The 18,820-nt window shown below is 43.6% G+C and overlaps 3 protein-coding genes across 3 annotated transcripts in view; all 3 read left to right on the top strand.

Annotated features, from left to right (window-relative positions):
* The window catches only part of LOC106810169 (nuclear factor NF-kappa-B p105 subunit-like), a 52,102-nt gene extending 42,647 nt beyond the window's left edge, over positions 1-9,455 (top strand). Inside the window, exons 8-10 of the mRNA XM_014813450.1 lie at positions 7,507-7,676; positions 8,176-8,382; positions 9,437-9,455. Coding sequence (XP_014668936.1) covers positions 7,507-7,676; positions 8,176-8,286 — 281 coding nt within the window. The 3' untranslated portion in view covers positions 8,287-8,382; positions 9,437-9,455. The remainder of the gene's footprint in view (positions 1-7,506; positions 7,677-8,175; positions 8,383-9,436) is intronic.
* Positions 9,456-11,344: 1,889 nt separating this feature from the next.
* LOC106810170 lies at positions 11,345-12,238 on the top strand. The gene has a single exon (XM_014813451.1). It carries the CDS (start codon positions 11,345-11,347, stop codon positions 12,236-12,238), a length of 894 nt encoding a protein of 297 aa, XP_014668937.1.
* A 17-nt stretch (positions 12,239-12,255) lies between these two features.
* LOC106810171 lies at positions 12,256-15,051 on the top strand. The gene has a single exon (XM_014813452.1). The coding sequence runs from the start codon at positions 12,256-12,258 to the stop codon at positions 15,049-15,051; it is 2,796 nt and encodes a 931-aa protein (XP_014668938.1).
* The last annotated feature ends 3,769 nt before the right edge of the window (positions 15,052-18,820 follow it).

Genomic DNA, 18,820 nt, shown 5'->3' on the forward strand with positions numbered 1-18,820 from the left:
TTTTATATTAATGAGTAAAATGTGTGTTTTTCATAGAAAATACATCAGAAAACTTATCTACTGATGATAAACTAAAACAAATATTTACAAATGGGCGTTTGTTCTCTGATTTTAAAAGTTTGTTGCGTCAAAGCAAATCAAAGCAGCTAATCAGAGGAACCCGTGTAGGACGTTTACGCATTTGCGGTACGGAAAAAATAGACGCGACCCGGAAGACGTCCCGCATCTCGAGGTATTACACCGACAGATGCTACAGTATAGTCTGACGGAGTTGGCCCCGTTGCCACAACCAACTCCACGGCCGCCACTCCATGGGGGCTCCTTCGTCGAAGTCGCGCTGGAGCGCAGACGACGTCAGTTTGGAGAGGGCCTACTTGAATGGTTGCTAAGTGGGTTCGTTGGTCGATGGTTAACATGGTTTAATCATTGAGCTAGACAAACCTTCCCCTCTCAGACTACCGGGTTATGGCAGTAGTAGCAAAATGAACAAACAGGTATTTCTCCACCTTAAACATCATTATTGTTATATTATTATAAATATTAGCATTTTATACTATACCACCCAGTTTTAGTTTGCGAATACAATGTTATCACTTAATGAAGAGGCGGTCAAACGCCAATTATAACTTTTATATGCAATTTATAACCTTTTACGCAAATTTTCACTTTTGCATGAAATCTATAACCTTTTATCCGTAAATTTAAACTTTTGTCCACGAGTTATAAATTCTGTTAGCGAATTTTAACGTTTGTATGTGACTTTGAATATTATACGCCATTTTTTTAGCTTATTGTACATTTTATGTTATGCGATTGGTGACGATTCGACGCGGTGTCCGTACGACCGGACACCATATGTTTCCCACGATAGTACGTCGATGCTATCTTAGTGATATTATTATTATTATTGTATTATTATAGAAAGGACCAGTGTTTTTAAGCGATGAGCGTTGAACGCGACGTCGATGACAGCTTGGTATGTGTGTATTTTGTTGCTATCCGTGTTTAGAATAAAGCTATAGTTGTTTACCGTTTATACAACTGTTACGTTTTACTGTCTACGAACCGATATTCCACACTACATATAGCTCTAGTACTATAGCCCCTCGCTCTTTCCTCCTGCGACAGAGCAAAGTGCTATACTATAGTACGAGTACGTATACGTACGTATGTAGTATTACTAGCTGGGCTACCCGGCGATGCCCGGGATTAAAGAGTTAGAATTTAGTCTGCTATAACGGCTGTACTGATCTTATTCGGATTTTATAAATCTGTGCCAAGAATTTCACTTCTGGTCAGTTCTGCAGCACTTCTTGGTACACAACATTCTTGGTCTTGCCATCTTGAGAGAGGATGTAGAGGTTGTCTGGGTTACCCACCCTGGAGCACCCCACATAGAACTGGCCATGGGAGAACACTGGCTCACTGAGGTTGAGTCCAACCACCTTGAGGGACTGGCCCGGGGCCTTGTTGATGGACATGGCAAAGCTTAGCTTGATTGGAAACTGCAGCCTCTTGAACTGAGATGGCAGGTCGGATGGGATGAGCGGGATCTTTGGGATGAAGACATTTTTGCCCTTGCCCTTGCCTGTCATGATGTTGGCTTCAATGACTCTGGACATGAGCTGCTTTACTGTGAGCCTTGTGCCGTTGCAGAGCTTGGGAGCATCCAGGTTGCGCATTAGCAATATGGGTGCGCCGACCTTGAGCACCAAGTTGTGTGGTGGCAGACCTGAAGGCGCCAGGCTGTTGAGAAACTTGGTCGGATAGTGCATGACCTGGTGAGGATCAGGAACTGTGTCCATCGACTTGTAGCTCGTTGGGTCGCCAGGCAGTTGCTCCAGCAGCTTGGCGTTGATGTCATCCATGGCCAAATTCTTGAGAGCAAGAATGGCTCGCTCGCTCAGCCAGCCTTGGTCTTGGTAGCGGAGGTGGAGGTTTGGGAAGACTTTGGTCATCAGCTGGGTGATGTCCGCTGCTGCATTGCTGAATGGCAGCTTGACTTGGCCATCAGCTGTGGTGGTTAGTCTGCTATTGCCGACCTCCAGCAGTTGCTGAAAGAAGCGGCCAGCTTTTTTATCGCCGCTGAGCTGCACCCTTATGTTGGTGTTCAGGCTGTGGCGGTTCACCTCGCTCCAGAGGTACGACGACTTGATGCAGGCATTGACAGCATCTGCTCTTGTTCCTTTGGCGATGACTGCCAAGGTTTGGCGAAAGTCGCCTAAGAGCAGAACAGTCACACCTCCCATAACGTTTGTGTTGTGCCGAAGGTCTTGTAGGGTGTTGTCGAGTGCTTCAAAGGCGCCTTTGTGGCTTATTGGTTGCCTCGTCCCAGATGATGAGCTTGCACTCTTGGAACAGCTTGGCCTTTGTGGAGCCACGGCTGATGTTGCAGGTTGGATTTTGCCGCTTTGCCAGGTTGAATGGCAGCTTGAAGGCCGAGTGAGCAGTGCGCCCTCCGTCCAGCAGGGTGGCAGCAATGCCGCTTGAAGCAACTGCCAGGGCAATCTTTCTCGTCTGCCTGACGTTGGCCAAAAGAAGGTTGGTAACGAAGGTCTTGCCTGTTCCGCAAAGAGCGTTGAGGAAGAAAAGGCCGCTACGTTTTTTTTTGTCAATTTTTGTTTTGTCAAATTTTTTGGGTCAAATTTTTTTGGCCTAAAATGGTCGTCGCGTCATGCTGGTTCAGAATATATATATATGGTGTTGGGGGTCACCTTTTACGGGGAGAGAAGATAGACAGACAGACCGAAAAACAGACTCGCCCTTTATGTAAGAGATTACGAGATCAAGCCCTGTAGGATGTAGACAACGAAATGAAGATGTATGCGTCACCAACAGAATATGTTTCTTCGAAGCAATTATCATTCGTATTTATAAAGCAAGATTGATATTATATGTTATATTAATGAGTAAAATATGGTTTCATGGAAAATACATCAGAAAACTTACTTATTTAGCGATCATAAACCAAGACAAACATTTACAAATGGCGTTTGTTCTCTTGTTTTAAAGATTTTCATCAGTCGAAGCAAATCGAAGCAGCCAATCCGAAGGCGCTAAATTATTCCTATGTTCATGCTATGTTATACCGTTTGAAAAAAAAGAATTCAGTGGTTAATTTCGCAGACTGTATTTACAGTTTAGAAAACCAGCAACTATGGTGGATACCACACAGAGAGTGAAATTTTAAGCAGGTAAGTGTCACCAGAATTGAGAGCACTGTTTCTCACTTCCTGAAAGGTTTTGGTGTACACTTTGTGGCTGACCGCATAGCCGACACGATAACCAATTATTAAACATTTAATTGAGAAACCCGATTTATAAAAATAGCTGTTCATCAATTATGTCACATTATGAATCATGCCACTGTGATTAAAACTAGTAGTAAGACGTAGATACTTCAACAGAAAATTGCAATCCAGTTTATTGTGTGGGTGCTTGAATACCTCAAATTAACTATAACCCCTTAAATTTTACCAACTGCTTTATAATTATTGTATCCGAGCTTCTACGTTTAAGCAACAGCATCATAATTCTGTAATTCTAGCTCCCACGTTCTATGTGCTATTTCCTATGAATTCTAGAACCTATAGGTCTGAAATCCTAGCTGCATCTGTGTTCCTTGATTCTGCCTCACTATCCTAGCAACCTGCAGTGTAGCCCTAGTAACTATAGCCCGCGTACAGTTGCCGCTGGCGCAACGGCCGCACGGCCGCAGCGGCAACTGTACGCGGGCTATAGTTACTAGAGCTACCTGCAGAGTAGCTGCACTTTTTCCCTGCAGTGTTCTCTCATGTCCAAGAAGATGTTGTGTTTACAGATACAAAGCTGACTCGCAGCCAGGCTGGAGGTGATGCGAGGGATGAAGTTGAGAAGGATGAGTACGGTGACACGTGAGTATTCCTAGAATCCTAGATAAAATGATGTAACCCAACTAGAGTAGGGTTACAACGCGAGCCTATTCTTTTCTTTGGAGGAGCCCCTGAGTGATTCACTCAGGGCGGTTTTATGGTGCGTTTTTCGAGACTACAACTTCCAAACTGGGTTTATTCTAAACACAAACCCTTCTCCGCTATCCTGGGACTTACTATGTATCACAATACTCTGTATTAAACTAATATAACCTGTTACAAAATTTCGAAGTGACGAGCGGCGATACTTCGAGCGCCATTTCTGTTGACCTGTGACGTACAGATTCCCAATGCGCATAGCGTTCGGCTAACTTTGGCTCCAAGATCGTATGTATCATGGGATGTTTGCTGTCAGTCATGACGTCATGACGAAGTTAGCCGAGCGCTATGCGCATTGGGAACATTATATAATACTTGTTGGGTTACATTATAGTATCTAAGATATTCCATGCAGTATGCATTTGTCAGCATTGATCTTCGTAACGAGTATAGGTGTCTGTTAAAAATTACAATTAAAAAAATATATTCTTTGCAATATAGGTGAACGAATCGCTCCAGCTGTCTCGCGTACACTGAAAACAACTTGGCCAGAGGCTTTCTACATTGAACTTACCTAACTACTAAGCCTGTGCATACTGGTTACATATATATTATAGCAGTTAGGATACCAAGGGACTTTTTGTGTGTATGAAATGATAGGAGTATGCACAAGTACTTTAATGCGTGCCTGTCTGCGACTGATCATCGTTCACTGCCCTTGTCTCATACATTCCTAAATTACTGCAGCACTAAACTGTGTCGCAACATTACTTCTATGCAGGGAGCTTCATTCGGCCATCTTGTCGAGGCGTCTGGATGAAGTTAATCTGTTGTGAACAAGTTGCACCAGGCTAAAGACTTCGCTGCCGTCAACGCTCGAAACTCGTTGGCACAGGTGAGTTGAAATGATTACGTCACCGTAAATAGTAAAAGTAAAAAAATCATGTCCACTTTTTAACGAAATGTAAGTAATTCTGTTCACTTTTATTGTTAAAATGCTGCATTATACTTCCTATTTTGCTATTCCGTTCGATCTGAACAAACATTCGTGACTCATACATAGCCCATGGCAAAGATTTAATGTCGTGATCAATATATCAAATCGCCCAGGTTTTTTAGCTCACGTTGACATCGTCAAGATGAGTTATTGCCATAGGGAGTCGTCCGTCGTACGTCCGTCCGTCAACATTTGGCTACGGTCAACGATAACTTGAGAACCGTTTGACCCGCATGTTTCAAATTGCATACAGTTGTTACTCCTATGGGAGAGATTTGAACTTCCTATTTTGCAGCACGCCAGTCGCCCAACTTTCGAGCCACACCCACTTTTTGACAAAAATGGAAATGTTCTTAAGTCAGTTCAGGTTCGACGGATTTTGCTCATTTTTGGTATGTAAATGAATAAGGACTGGCCCCAAAACCTATCACACGGGTTTTGATTTTGTTTTTTAATTATTTAAATTATGTAGATTTTGGCAATTTCACTATGCATTTTAGTGTCTGCCTATGGTCAACGATAACTCAAGAACCGTTTGACCCACATGTTTCAAATTGCATACAGTTGTTACTCTTATGGGAGAGATTTGATCGTCCTATTTTGGAGCACGCCAGTCGACCTACTTTCGAGTCACACCCACTTTTTGGCAAAAATAAAAATGGCCATCTAGATTCATTAGATTTGGTTAAATTTTGGTATGTGAATGTGTAAGGCTAGCCCCAAAACAGTTGTTACTCCTGTGGGAGATATGACAGCGTCCTATTTTGGAGCACGCCAGTCGACCTACTTTTGAGTCATTCTAAACTGCGTGTTTGCTACAGTTTTTTTTGGGGGGAGGTGCGATTTACGCATATATAATTATCAAGAGTATATAATAGGAGATATGCTATATAATGGGAGTTCCCCCATATTTACTCTTGTTTTATATAATGTAGGCGGATAGTTGCTGAATGAAAAATGACTTGTTGGCACTCGCTCCTTTGTGTACTTTTTTGTGGTGAGCTATAGTGTCATTGACACTTTCATTTAGATTTTATACTAGTAGAGAAACAATCTTATCAGGTAAGAATTTGGGGATACATTTAGTGCCGTTAGTACTTACTTGTCATGTAAGAAAAATTGCAACAAACATTTTACAAATATACGCCATTGAAAATTCGTAGCGTAGTCAATTTAACTCTAGCTTTACTCATGTAGCCGATTGCATCCGCTATACAGAACGATATGGGCAACAGCGCGCCGCCGTGAAACGGGAGCGAATCTTTGCGGTAGGGCTGACGAGGATGTAGCAACAAACGACAATGAAAAAATACACTAGCCGACAACATAAATGTCTGTACTTTAGCCGACCACTGTCAAACCAAATTTAGCTTACCGTAACTTGCCCAAATTCGGGGTGTTGCTCGGACGCAAACAAACCAAAAAGATAAATGCGCAGCCATGTTGTATTTAAGTAACGGTGGCTCTGGTGATCAGGTACCAGTTAGCCTGCGATGCTGCAATGATTCCATTGTCGTTTCCCATCACTGTTGGTCGTATACTACGTGTATACGTCATCACTCTAGCAGGAGTTAAGAACTACACAGGTGCTAACGAGTTAACTCCTGACATGTAGTTTCAATTTATATTGATTTAGCAACCCCTCGACTGCCACACCATGCGTGAAAGTATGTGTAGTGAAAGAAAGTGATGTGAAGTGAAGTGAAAGTATATAAGTGCGGTTATAGGTGGTTTGTTCCAGTAATTGATGAGTCATCCTATGTCGCAATATCTGTACTGCGTTGCATCATCATTTATCGTCGCCACATACGTGTCTCTCTCTCTCTCTCTCTATTGTTTCTCCACGTGTACTCTCGATACGAAGATTAAATCGGATGTTGCCAAAACGTTTTCCACAGACGCCACTCTATCTTGCCACGCTAACAAATCAAGTTGAGGTGATGAAGTATTTGCTGGAGTATGGAGCACAGCTCCAACTGGAGACAGATGCGGGAAACAACTGCATCCACGCAGCAGTAAGGGAGGGTCATGAGGAGGCATTAAGGATTCTCCTAAAAAAACGTGGTTGCAGGAATGTGTTGAATGCAGTGGATAATGATGGTGAGGGCATAGTCTGTTTCATTTATATAGTATTTGTGTTGTAACAATCTGGAAGCAGGCAGTGTCGTTTTGTTGGCATTTGCTGATGCTATACAGAAATAACGCTTTTATGTCCTGTGTTAGTATCTTCATTGGCCTGTAAGAGATTAAAGCCATGCCTTCTTCCCTCCTCGACCAAAGCAGGTCAAGCTGAACCAGTTTGTACATGTTTTTAATGGGAGCGTACCAAAATTCGACTGTGCAACAGGGCATGCATTGTCTTTAGAATGTTTTATCATAACAGTGATTGGTTAGAGCTACCAAGGCTGTAATTGCAATGCTTATTAATATTATCAGGAGTCTATCAATATTTGATAGACTCCTGATAGTATGTGCAAGTGAGTACATTTAAGTGAAAGCTGACAGGTTCGAATGGGTTCATTGGAATAGCACCGCTCTCACATTTGTGCGTCGTTACAGGAAAGACTGCGATGCACATGGCACAGTTTGGTAATAGATGGCGCTGCATGGAGCTGCTGTTACGAGCCGGAGCGGACATTAATGCTGGCGACAGAACTGCTGGGCTATCTCCACTTCATCACGCCGTTAAGGATGCACACGCTCAGAGTTACATCTATCTGCTAATGCAGGTGGGATATTAAAGGCTTCTGGAGAATAGATCATTCCATATAATCCTGTCGTTTGTGACATCATTTAATTTGACGTAATACATGCTGTGTTACTGCATATCTTTGGTTATTTGCTATCGTTAAAGCCACGAGTGAGTGTGTAATGTACGTGCGAATAAAAAACATTACTGAATATGAGAAATTGTTTCAATAGAGGCTCAGTTTAAATGCTGTATTCATTGCAATTTGTTATACATGTTCAGATAAAAGTTGAACGAATTGCTTATGCCATCAGACAGATGGTGAGAACTCTATTATGTATAGTCAATCATTTGGTCAACCTTTCCTTGCTAATCGGGATATAACTATGTAATACAGCTATAGCTGTTAGTCGACTGCCTAGCGTAAAACACTTGCGTGGGACATAAAATTTGAAACCGACACAGAAAATAAAAAACAATAATTATAAAGTTCAATTAATTATTTAATCATTGATTGTATGTAAATCGTCTATTTGCAGAGCACTGTCGACCCGGACAAGAGAGCATACAACGGTAGTACTCCGCTGCACATTGCAGCTGATCGAGGGAACTACGTGGCACGCATGGCTGCTGATCAATGCAGGTGCTGACCCCTACATGCAGGATTGTGTTCTGTAGAGATGTCTGATGATGAGGAAGAGTCGCTAGAAGGACATAGCCTATGATTACGCAGCAGATAACCAGAGGTAAAACATGCCTACCTCATCATTTATATATGTATGCCTGCTCTTTCTCTTTCTTTAACTAAAAAATCGGTGGTGAATTATCTATATCTATCTATATATATATCCATCCATCCATCCATCTATCTATCTATCTATCTATCTGTCTGTCTGTCTGTCTATCCATCATCATCCATCCATCCATCCATCTCCCTCTATTATCTTTCTATCTATCTATCTATCTATCTATCTATTTATCTGTCTGTCTGTCTGTCTGTCTGTCTGTCCTCATCATCCATCATCTTCCATCCTATATCTATCTATCTATCTATCTATCCATCCATCCATACCATCCATCCATTCATCCATTCATCCATCCATCATCTATCCATCCATCTCTCTATGCATGCATCCATCATCCATCCATCCCTCCATAATATCTCTATATCCATCCATCCATCCATCTCCATCCATTCATCCATCATATCCTCCATCCATCTCATCTATCTATCTATCTATCTATCTATCTATCTATCTATCATCTATCTATCTATCTATCTATCTATCATCATCTACTATCTATCTATCTATCTATCTATCTATCTATCATGTCTGTCGTCTGTCTGTCCTGTCTGCCTGTCTGTCCTGTCGATCCTCCATTCCTACATTTCCATCATCCATCATCATCGCATTCTCGCCATGCATGCATATCCATCGCATCCCATCCATTCATCCATGCCATTACTATCCATCTCACCCCCAAGACGTGCGATTCATTCCATCCATCCATCCATCCATCCATCCATCCATCCATCCATCCATCCATCCATCCATCCATCCATCCATCCATCCGTCGTCCATCCATCTATCCATCCATCCATACATTCATTCATCCATCCATCCATCCATCCATCCATCCATCCATCTCCATCTATTCATTCATCTATCGATCCATCCATCCACCCATCCATCCATGTATCTATCGAATTTTATTGAGAGTAATCAAAAATGGATTTCGTTTTTCACCATTGTCCAACATAGTTGCATGTGATAGTGATGCTTGCTTTTCTGACCATAGATGGCGTCGATGCTTGATGGTATTACCTTTGAAGAATTGTGAACTTTTCTTCACTCTGCACCGGCAGGTATGTATATGTATTTGCAATAGTCCACCTAGGCTTGCAAGATACCTGCCCACCAGCTCGCGATTTTTATTTTAACTTTTAGAGTGTGTGAAAATGTGTGAAAATCTGTCCTTGCTAGACTAGTTCTCGGTCCTTAACTTCCAGTAAGGTCAGGAAATGCAGCTGGGTAAGTGCCATTTCATTGGTTGGCCCAACATATTTTACCAATGCAGGCAAAATTAATAGTTCTGGCCACACAAAAGGTATAAGCTAATGTGCATGTCTGTATAAAATATATAAAATGGGTTTGTATTGCTAACATAGTTATTGACAGGAAACCAGCCTACTGGCAGCAAAGCTGATTCGTCTTGGTCATTTTGCTTCTGAAAACGAGGCAGATATAAAGGCATGTCAATTTCTTGCCACTCTACTTGGAGGAGGAAAATGTGGCAAATCTGCATGGGAAAGGTTTCTTTTTTTGTCAATTTTAAGGCAAGAAAGGGCACAGCCTGTCACTTTCGTAATGTGCTGAAGGCAATTGAAGCGGATAGTCAGGTGGACGTTGTGATGAAGGATGCCTGAAGTCCAACACCATATAACATTGAGTTAATTTAGAGTCATACCCGATGGGTGATTCCCATATGCTTGGAAAGTATTATAGACGTAATAATAAACGTAATGAAATAATAGACTGACATGAATTTCAGGTAAAAGTTTTTTACAAGTATGTAAAGAAATCTATAACATGTGTTTAGAAATCTGCATTGACAACTTTTATGAATAAACAACATGTTAGTTTTTTATGAATTGCTTAACGGTTTTGTGCACATTTCGGAGAGAAAATTATTTAGAGTAATATTTGAAGGTATGATTAACAACAATGTGTTGATTAGTAACTCATATACAGTGCCTGTAATCCTTTTGAACCCATTTTCCTATCTTTAAATAAAGAAAATTTCAGAAATAATACTGTTTCGCTGAGCGAAAAGTTTTGTTGTTGTTTTGTTTAATCAGATTTAAAATCTCATTATGAGAGATCATTTTAAGAGCGATGGTTATTTGTTTGTGAGATGAGTAAAATAAGGTATATTTGTTTATTAAAATAGCGGAAAAGCAGGAAACTTTAATGGTTCAATAATTGTTAATTTATGGTATTTTGCATGTATATAATTTTTATTACAGATTGAATTATTAGTCTTCACTGTCTTCAATACATCACAAATGGAATCAAATAAAGACATTTGAAGCAATCCAATTTTGAGCTTTAACTTTGTTAATTTTCGTGGTCAGCGCGCCAAATACAATAAAATGTCTCGTAGTTGCTGTTTTTTAATATGCTGGTCATGTACAACTTTTGTAGATCCATTTGTAGTTGCTATTACATAGTAAGTGGGATTAGTTGAGAAATAATCCAAGAAAGCCATTTGAGGTTTTATGATAGTGTGAACATTGAAGGCGCCTGCAATCGTCGTGCTTTACCTATAGACCCATGGTGGTGTGTGTGCAATCGCTACGCACCCCTGAAAACGGAGCTTCGTTTCCAGCAGACGGGTTGCTACCACACGGTCTAGTCCGGTTAGGACCAGTAGCAGATAAGGTCGAGCAGCACACGAGCCCTCTGCATCTACACGAATGAGTTGGAGTGCATTTGAGAGCAGAGGCATGGCCAAATATCATGTAGGGCTCGGCTCTGCAATGACGTCTTGTGATAGAGAAAGGTCAGTATTTTTGGTGTTGGGCCACAGTAGAGGGCGTCTATAGGCAGCAGGTCTGAATAAACACTACACAGAAATTAATTAAAAGCCATATCATTCAATTTCTCCGGAATCAGCATTCCGTTTCTGGTGCCAGCATTCAGCAAGATGGCAGAAACAGCGAAGGAGTTAAAGCTAAAGAGAAGGGGAGCGAAGGCAAAGATGACGAGAGCTGGGAACGCGGTGCTACAGCTCATCGATGGGAGTGCCATTAAGAGAGATGTAGAGGAGAAGTTCCAGCAGCTTAAGACCCTCTACCAGGAGCTTCAGCAGAAGCATGAGAGTTACGCGGAGCTCATAGCCGATGACGAGGCGTTTGAGGAAGAGGAAAAATGGATGGAAGCTTGCGACACATCCTTTGTATATTGGCAAGTGAGAGTCAGCAAGTATCTCGTTAAGTCAGGAGAGAGAGCAGAGCCGGAAAATGTAACAGAAGCAGCGCCTTCTTCTGAGAGTCTTGGAGGTACAGTACAGTTAGAGTCAGGTGAGTCTGCCTCTCCTCCTGAGGTAACAGCTCCACCGTACAGCCTGAGGATGGAGAAGCCAAGTCTTCCCAAGTTTAGCGGAGATGTCCGGGAGTTCTTCGTATTCCGGGATGACTTCAGACATCTGATAGATGGCCGCTACAGCAAACGTGATGGGATCACCATTCTACGAAGCTGTCTAAGAGGGAAGCCCCTTGACCTGATTTGGGGCATAGGCACTGATTATGACGCTGCGTGGGAGCAGCTGGACTCGATTTATGGAGATCCTAGATTCGTAGCGGATGCCATCGTCAACGATATCCGCAGATTCCGAACACTCAAGGAGCAGGAAGATAGCCGCTTCTGTGATTTAGTTCACCTGGTCAGAAGAAGTTTTAACATCCTCAAGGGTGTTGGAAGAGTGAACGACATGGACAACAACCATATGCTCGCATCGATAGAGATGAAGATGACCGGAAAGCATGGTTTTGTTTTCAGGAAAAGGAGAACGATCCAGCGTCTCTTCAAATGCTTCTAGAGTAGATTTCGAGTAAAATGAAGGCCAGGATGCGAGCTTCGGCCCCACTTCGGACGGAATCCTGTCAAGCAAGCTTCAGCTACTGTGCCCAGCAAAAAGAAACGAGGCAGGAGACGGAAAGAAAGTGGACGCCAACGCCCGGTACTCTGAACAGATGTTGGTTGTGCAGCTCTCCGGATCACTGGGTAGACCAGTGTAAGAAATTCGCATCTAGGCCAGTACCGGATAGGTTGAGGATGGCCAAGAAAAATCGTGCTTGTTTTAGCTGCCTCAGACAAGCAGAGAGAGGGCATTGTAAGAAACGCAGACCGTGTCCAGAGATGTTTCAAGGGCAGAAGTGCAAATTCTACCATCAGCCACTGTTGCACCCTGTAGAAAGACGGAGGCCGAGTAACAGTTCAGAGCAGACGCAACGAGCCTATGTATATGTCGCCACGGTCGGAGCCAAGGAAGCTCTGCTACCGATCGTTTTAGTTGAGATCATGGGACGCAATGGCAGCAAGAAGGAGGGTAACGTTCTGCTTGATTCAGGTGCGCAGATAAGCCTCGTCCGCCAGGAGTTAGCAACAGAGCTGCAGTTGAAGGGCAAGCCCACCACTATCACCATAGGCAAGATTGGTGGAGAAGAAGAGGTTTTGCAGACCAATATGTATAAAGTGCCGATAAGAGAAGCTGGAAAGGGAGGCAACCCCTTTATCGTGTCAGCCGTAGGGATTTCGTGCATTAGCGAAAATGCAGCCACTACTGATCTGGATGATCTGACAAGGAAGTTTGGTCTCAAGCTCACGGATGTGCACAGAGGTAGCGGAGCTGTGGATCTCTTGATCGGAATCGACCAGGCCAGGTTACATGGCGGAGAGACAAGGGAGGTAGGCTACTGCACTGCTCGAAAGTCGCCAATAGGATGGGTCATCTTTGGTTCAGCACCTGATGATAAAGTGCAGAGTAATGATGTACTCCATGTCAAAGTAACATCGCCTGTTGATTTGACAGACTTTTGGTCAGTCGAGTCTGAGGGAGTGAGGATGGATGGGAGTCAGTGTAAGGAGAGCAGACTTACAAGACAAGAGGCCATTGAGGAACAGGTCATCAGATCCTCAGCTCACAAGATCGGAAAGCAGTGGGAGATAGCCTACCCTTGGGAACAAGATCCACAAATGTTGCCGGATAACAAGTGCCAGGCGGAGAAGGTGCTTCATTCAACAGAGAGGAGGCTTGCTAAGAATCCCGAGCACGCCAAAGCTTATGACCAGCAGATCCGTGAAATGGAGGGGATGGGTTTCGCCAGGAGGCTTTCGCCTCAGGAGGTGAATAAGCAGGAAGGACCTGTGCATTACATCTCCCACCACGCAATAGTGAGGCCTGAAAAAAAGAGTACTCCAATCAGAATAGTCTTCAACTCATCGGCATCATTTCAAGGACATAGCTTAAATGAATACTGGATGAAAGGAACCTTATGCGCCGATATCTCAAAGATGTACCACAGAGTGCTCATTCCAGAGAGTGATCAACACGTACACAGGTTCCTTTGGAGGAACATGGATATGAGTAGAACACCAGACGTGTATATCATGAAGGTAGTAACCTTTGGAGACAAGCCTGCAGCGGCAATGGCGCAGATTGCTCTCAAGATGACTGCAGAGGAAGGGGAGAGTACACACCCAGAAGCAGCGAATGTCCTCAATCACAATGTGTACATGGACGACATTTGTGAGTCGGTCAGGACGATTCCTGAAGCGGAGAAGCTCTCCAGTGATATAGACGAGCTATTAGCTGAAGGTGGCTTCAAAGTCAAGGGGTGGATATCAAATGAGCCACTACATGGAGACAGCAAGGAAGATAACATGAAGCTACTAGAAGCCCTTGCTGAAGAGAAAATGCTGGGTGTCGTGTGGGACAAGAAAGAAGACGTCTTCTCATACCGAGTAAAGTTCCATGAAGGTATGATGCCTTCAACTGATGCGGGAGGGGACCATCTAAAGCTCACCAAAAGGAAGATGCTAAGCCAAGTGGCCCGTGTTTTTGACCCCATTGGCTTTGCAGCTATAATCATTGCACGCGCTAAGATGGTTCTACAGAGGCTATGGCAGGTGGGCCTTCAATGGGACGATCCACTAACGGAGAGAGAGCATGCTGAATGGATCAAGCTGTTTGAGGAGATAAAGTCGCTTTACGATGTCAAGCTAGAGAGATGTCTTACGCCATCCAACGCAAGAGGCAAGCCAGTTCTGTGCATTTTCAGTAATGCCTCAGAAAAGGCATATGGTACGTGTGCGTACCTAAGATGGCAGACTGAGGATGACAAGTACGATGTGCGGTTCGTGGCGGCAAAGTCAAAGGTAGCGCCGCTTAAGACATTGACAATACCTCGTCTGGAGCTTCAAGCGGCGGTGTTAGCCTCCAGACTGTACAAGGCAATAAATGATGAAATGAGAGTGGAAGTAGCGAAAGTGATATTCTTCGTCGACAGTATGATTGTGTTCCACTGGATCAAATCTCCTGCTAGAGGCTTCAAGGCGTTTGTGTCCAGCAGAGTGGGAGAAATTCAAGGTCTAACAGATCCTTCTCAGTGGAAACACATTCCGGGAGTTATGAATGCCGCTGATGATGTATCCAGAGGAGTAACGGCCGAGAAACTGGGAGAAGTATGGAAGCATGGTCCTAGCTTTCTCTACACTGACGAAGCAGAATGGCCAGTAGATGAGCCCGAAGCAGATCAGAGGGCTGTTGAGGTAGAGAAGAGGAAATCGCCAGCCGTGCTTACAGTGTATGAGACAAGCGATGTGATAGATTGCACACGGTTTTCCAGTTGAAGAAAATTACTGAGAGGGACAGCTTACGTGATGAGATTCGTAGGCATGCTAAAGTCCAAAATCCAGAAGGGATCTCTACCCGACGACAAGACGGCTCTAACCACTACGGAGTTAGAGAGAGCTGAAATGTACTGGATAAAGGTAGCACAGGGGAGGACCAAGCCACGCTTCAAGAAGGGGGACTTCAATGTGCTCACTCCTTTCATCAAAGAGGAAGGAGTGATCAGAGTTGGAGGTAGAGTGGGAAACATGGTCACATCACACGAGTCTAAGCATCCCATTTGACCATGGCATATCACTGCTAATTACTCAATACACGCACGAATCGAGTCATCATGCTGTAGCAGCAACGACGGCCAAGACACGGATGAGGTTCTGGATCTTGAAGGGGCACCGGCTTGCTAAGTCTGCAAAACACCGTTGTTTGTGTGGTCTGCAGAGCAGCTGCATGCCAGGGAGAGTGTAGGGAAGTAGTTTGTACGTCATAAATTAACGTATAAATAATCAAGAAGACATATAGAATTTGTGTTCACTAAAGAAATATATTGTTTACAACCATAACAGTCACCATCTCGTCGTCCCGTCCTGTCTCGTTCCAGTCTCCCAGCTTCCCCCGTTCAACCGTCCTTCCAATCTTTATATATGACTCTCTCGTCCAATCACAGCCCAGTTCTACTCTCCTCTAGCCAATCACACACCACTCTCTCTCTTGTTCAAACTTTTACGCGGGAAATGTACAGATGGCCAGCATCTGTATAAACGGCGCCCGCTAGTCTGAAGTTCTCCCAGCCTAACTATTTCTCATCTCTAAGCTAAACGCCCAACCCTTCTCTCTGTACAACCCACCCTATCTACGATTACTAATCCAATGTGACATCTGTACAACATATGTAAAAGAGACGTTACAAGAGACGCAGATGATGGCCAGCTTGCCCAGTAGCAGAGTAGCTCCGTTCACGCCGCCATTCCACTTCACGTCGTGTGACTACTTCGGCCCATATCAAGTGAAAGTGGGTCGAAACAAGAAATCGAAGTACTATGGTGTGATATTTACCTGTTTGAACACCAGAGCTGTTCATCTTGAGCTTGCAGTAGACTGTTCAACGCAGGAGTTTCTGCAGGTTCTCCGGAGGTTTTTCGCGCTTAGAGGCCATCCGAAGGTCATCATGAGCGATAACGGTACTCAGTTCGTGGGTGCCCAGCGTGAGCTACGAGAGATGGTGAAAGGTTGGAGCAGCTTGGAACTTCGAGAATTCTGCGCAGAGAAGGGAGGTGAGTGGAAGTTCACCACACCGTTAGCTCCACACCAAAACGGATGCGCCGAAGCTCTTGTTAAAAGTTGCAAGTTTGCCTTACGGAAGGCCATAGGTAGTCAGTGTCTAGCACCGTTTGAGTTGTATACATGTTTGGTAGAGATAGCAAACCTTGTTAACCAGCGTCCCATCGGTAGAATACCAAATGACCCAGACGACGGTAGTTACATATGTCCCAATGATATGTTGTTAGGGAGAGCGTCGCGAAGCGTACCCCAAGGTCCGTTTAGAGAGACAGAGAATCCGCGTCATCGCGTTGAGTTTGTACAGCGCATAGTCGATTCGTTCTGGAGACGTTGGTCGCGGGACGTTCTTCCGCTCCTTGTTCCCACAAGGAAATGGAACACCGAGCGTCGTAATGTTCGCGATAAAGACGTTGTCATGCTTGCAGACGCGAATGCGGTTCGTGGAAGGTGGACACTCACTAGGGTGATGCAAGTATTGTCGAGTTGCAAATGCCGATGGTCGAGTTAGGAACGTACAGTTGAAAACCGCGGCGGGCGTTTATCGCAGACCGGTTACCAAGATCGCGGTTATCTATCCCGCAGAGGGGTACGATGATTTAGTGTAAATGTGTGTCTATGTTAATATGTTTAGGTCTTGAAATAAGGCTAAAGGTGTATGAGGAAAAGTCCTCATTCGGGGGGATGATGTTTCGCTGAGCAAAAAGTTTTGTTGTTAAAATCTTATTGTGGGAGATCATTTTAAGAGCAATGATTATTTGTTTGTGAGATGAGTAAAATAAAGTATATTTGTTTATTAGAATAGCAGAAACGCAGTAGCCTAGCATTGCGGCAGTAAACCGCTTAGTTCCGGCCAAAGAAGTAAGTTTATTTAGATAATTAGGACTTATTGATAAGTGTGTAAAAGGGTAGGTTTAATTTTGGTCATTCATGTAAACACGTGTGTGAGAATGTATAATGATAAGTGCTATGCCAGCGACATTCCCATAGGATTTTTTGCCGCTTGGTACAGAGTATAAGGTAATTTAAATTTATGCTTGGTGTACACTGCCCAACTACAAGCAGTATGTGTACAAAGAATATGCATTAGGAGATACAGTGTAGTGGAATATGCGTTTAGTTAGAATTTACGATAGGAATGTTTAAAGTTTAGGATTTATTGAGATAGACTTGCAAAGTATATTAGGCAAGTATGCTATGTTACACAAGCACAAAAAGAAGGACACAGAGGAAACTTTAATAGTGCAATAATTATAAATTTATGGTATTTTGTATGTATATAATTTTTATTACAGATTGAATTATTAGTCTTCACTGTCTTCAATACATCACAAATGGAATCAAATAAAGACATTTGAAGCAATCCAATTTTGAGCTTTAACTTTGTTAATTTTCGTGGTCAGCGCGCCAAATACAATAAAATGGCTCGTAGTTGCTGTTTTTTAATATGCTGGTCATGTACAACTTTAGTAGATCCATTTGTAGTTGCTATTACATAGTAAGTGGGATTAGTTGAGAAATAATCCAAGAAAGCCATTTGAGGTTTTATGATAGTGTGAACATTGAAGGCGCCTGCAATCGTCGTGCTTTACCTATAGACCCATGGTGGTGTGTGTGCAATCGCTACGCACCCCTGAAAACGGAGCTTCGTTTCCAGCAGACGGGTTGCTACCACACGGTCTAGTCCAGTTAGGACCAGTAGCAGATAGGGTCGAGCAGCGCACAAGCACCCTGCATCTACACGAATGAGTTTGAGTGCATTTGAGAGTAGAGGCAGGGCCAAATGTCATGTATGGCTCGGCTCTGCAATGACGTCTTGTGATAGAGAAAGGTCAGTATTTTTGGTGTTGGGTTTATTTATTTACCACTATTTAGCATCTATTTTACCAATTTTTAGTAAGTAAGTAACAATTTTTGATAGATGTGCCTGCAATACAAAATATAACATATAGGATTTGAATGCTAGATTCTTGCACCATGATGTCAGGTCACTAAATATGGCATCGAAAGCGGTAGCTACGTTTGTCGATGTCATCTCGCCCGCGTCCACTAGCGAGCAGACAAGAGCGTACTGGGCCTCAAAGAATGTTATCTGGTCGGCTGGTAAGCACCTCGTAAGCACCTCATCTTTGCCTTCTTCCGGCTTCTCATTGCTGCTTTCCTCCTCCTGCTTCTTTTCCTTGCCTTCCTCCTGTTGTGCCCGGACTCCCAGCGACACCCGATGGCGCCACCGGTCGATACGTAGTGACTAACAACAACCTTAGGTATCTCACTCACCTGTTGTGCCCGGAGGCGTTGAAATGGCCGTATCGTCGCCATCCGGACTCCGCTAGCCACCGGAGCGCCTAAGTGCTACTGCGCTCCCACCGCAATTACCTGTCCCACCGTTCCAGTTCCGGTGTAGTCGTGTAATTAGTCAACAATGCCAGACGAGGGACGACACACACAAACCCAACAACGGGGCAACCCCACCCTGTCTGCTGGCCTTACGTT

This window comes from Priapulus caudatus, unplaced genomic scaffold (assembly GCF_000485595.1).
Source record: "Priapulus caudatus unplaced genomic scaffold, Priapulus_caudatus-5.0.1 Scaffold416, whole genome shotgun sequence".
Classification (NCBI taxonomy): domain Eukaryota; kingdom Metazoa; phylum Priapulida; class Priapulimorpha; order Priapulimorphida; family Priapulidae; genus Priapulus; species Priapulus caudatus.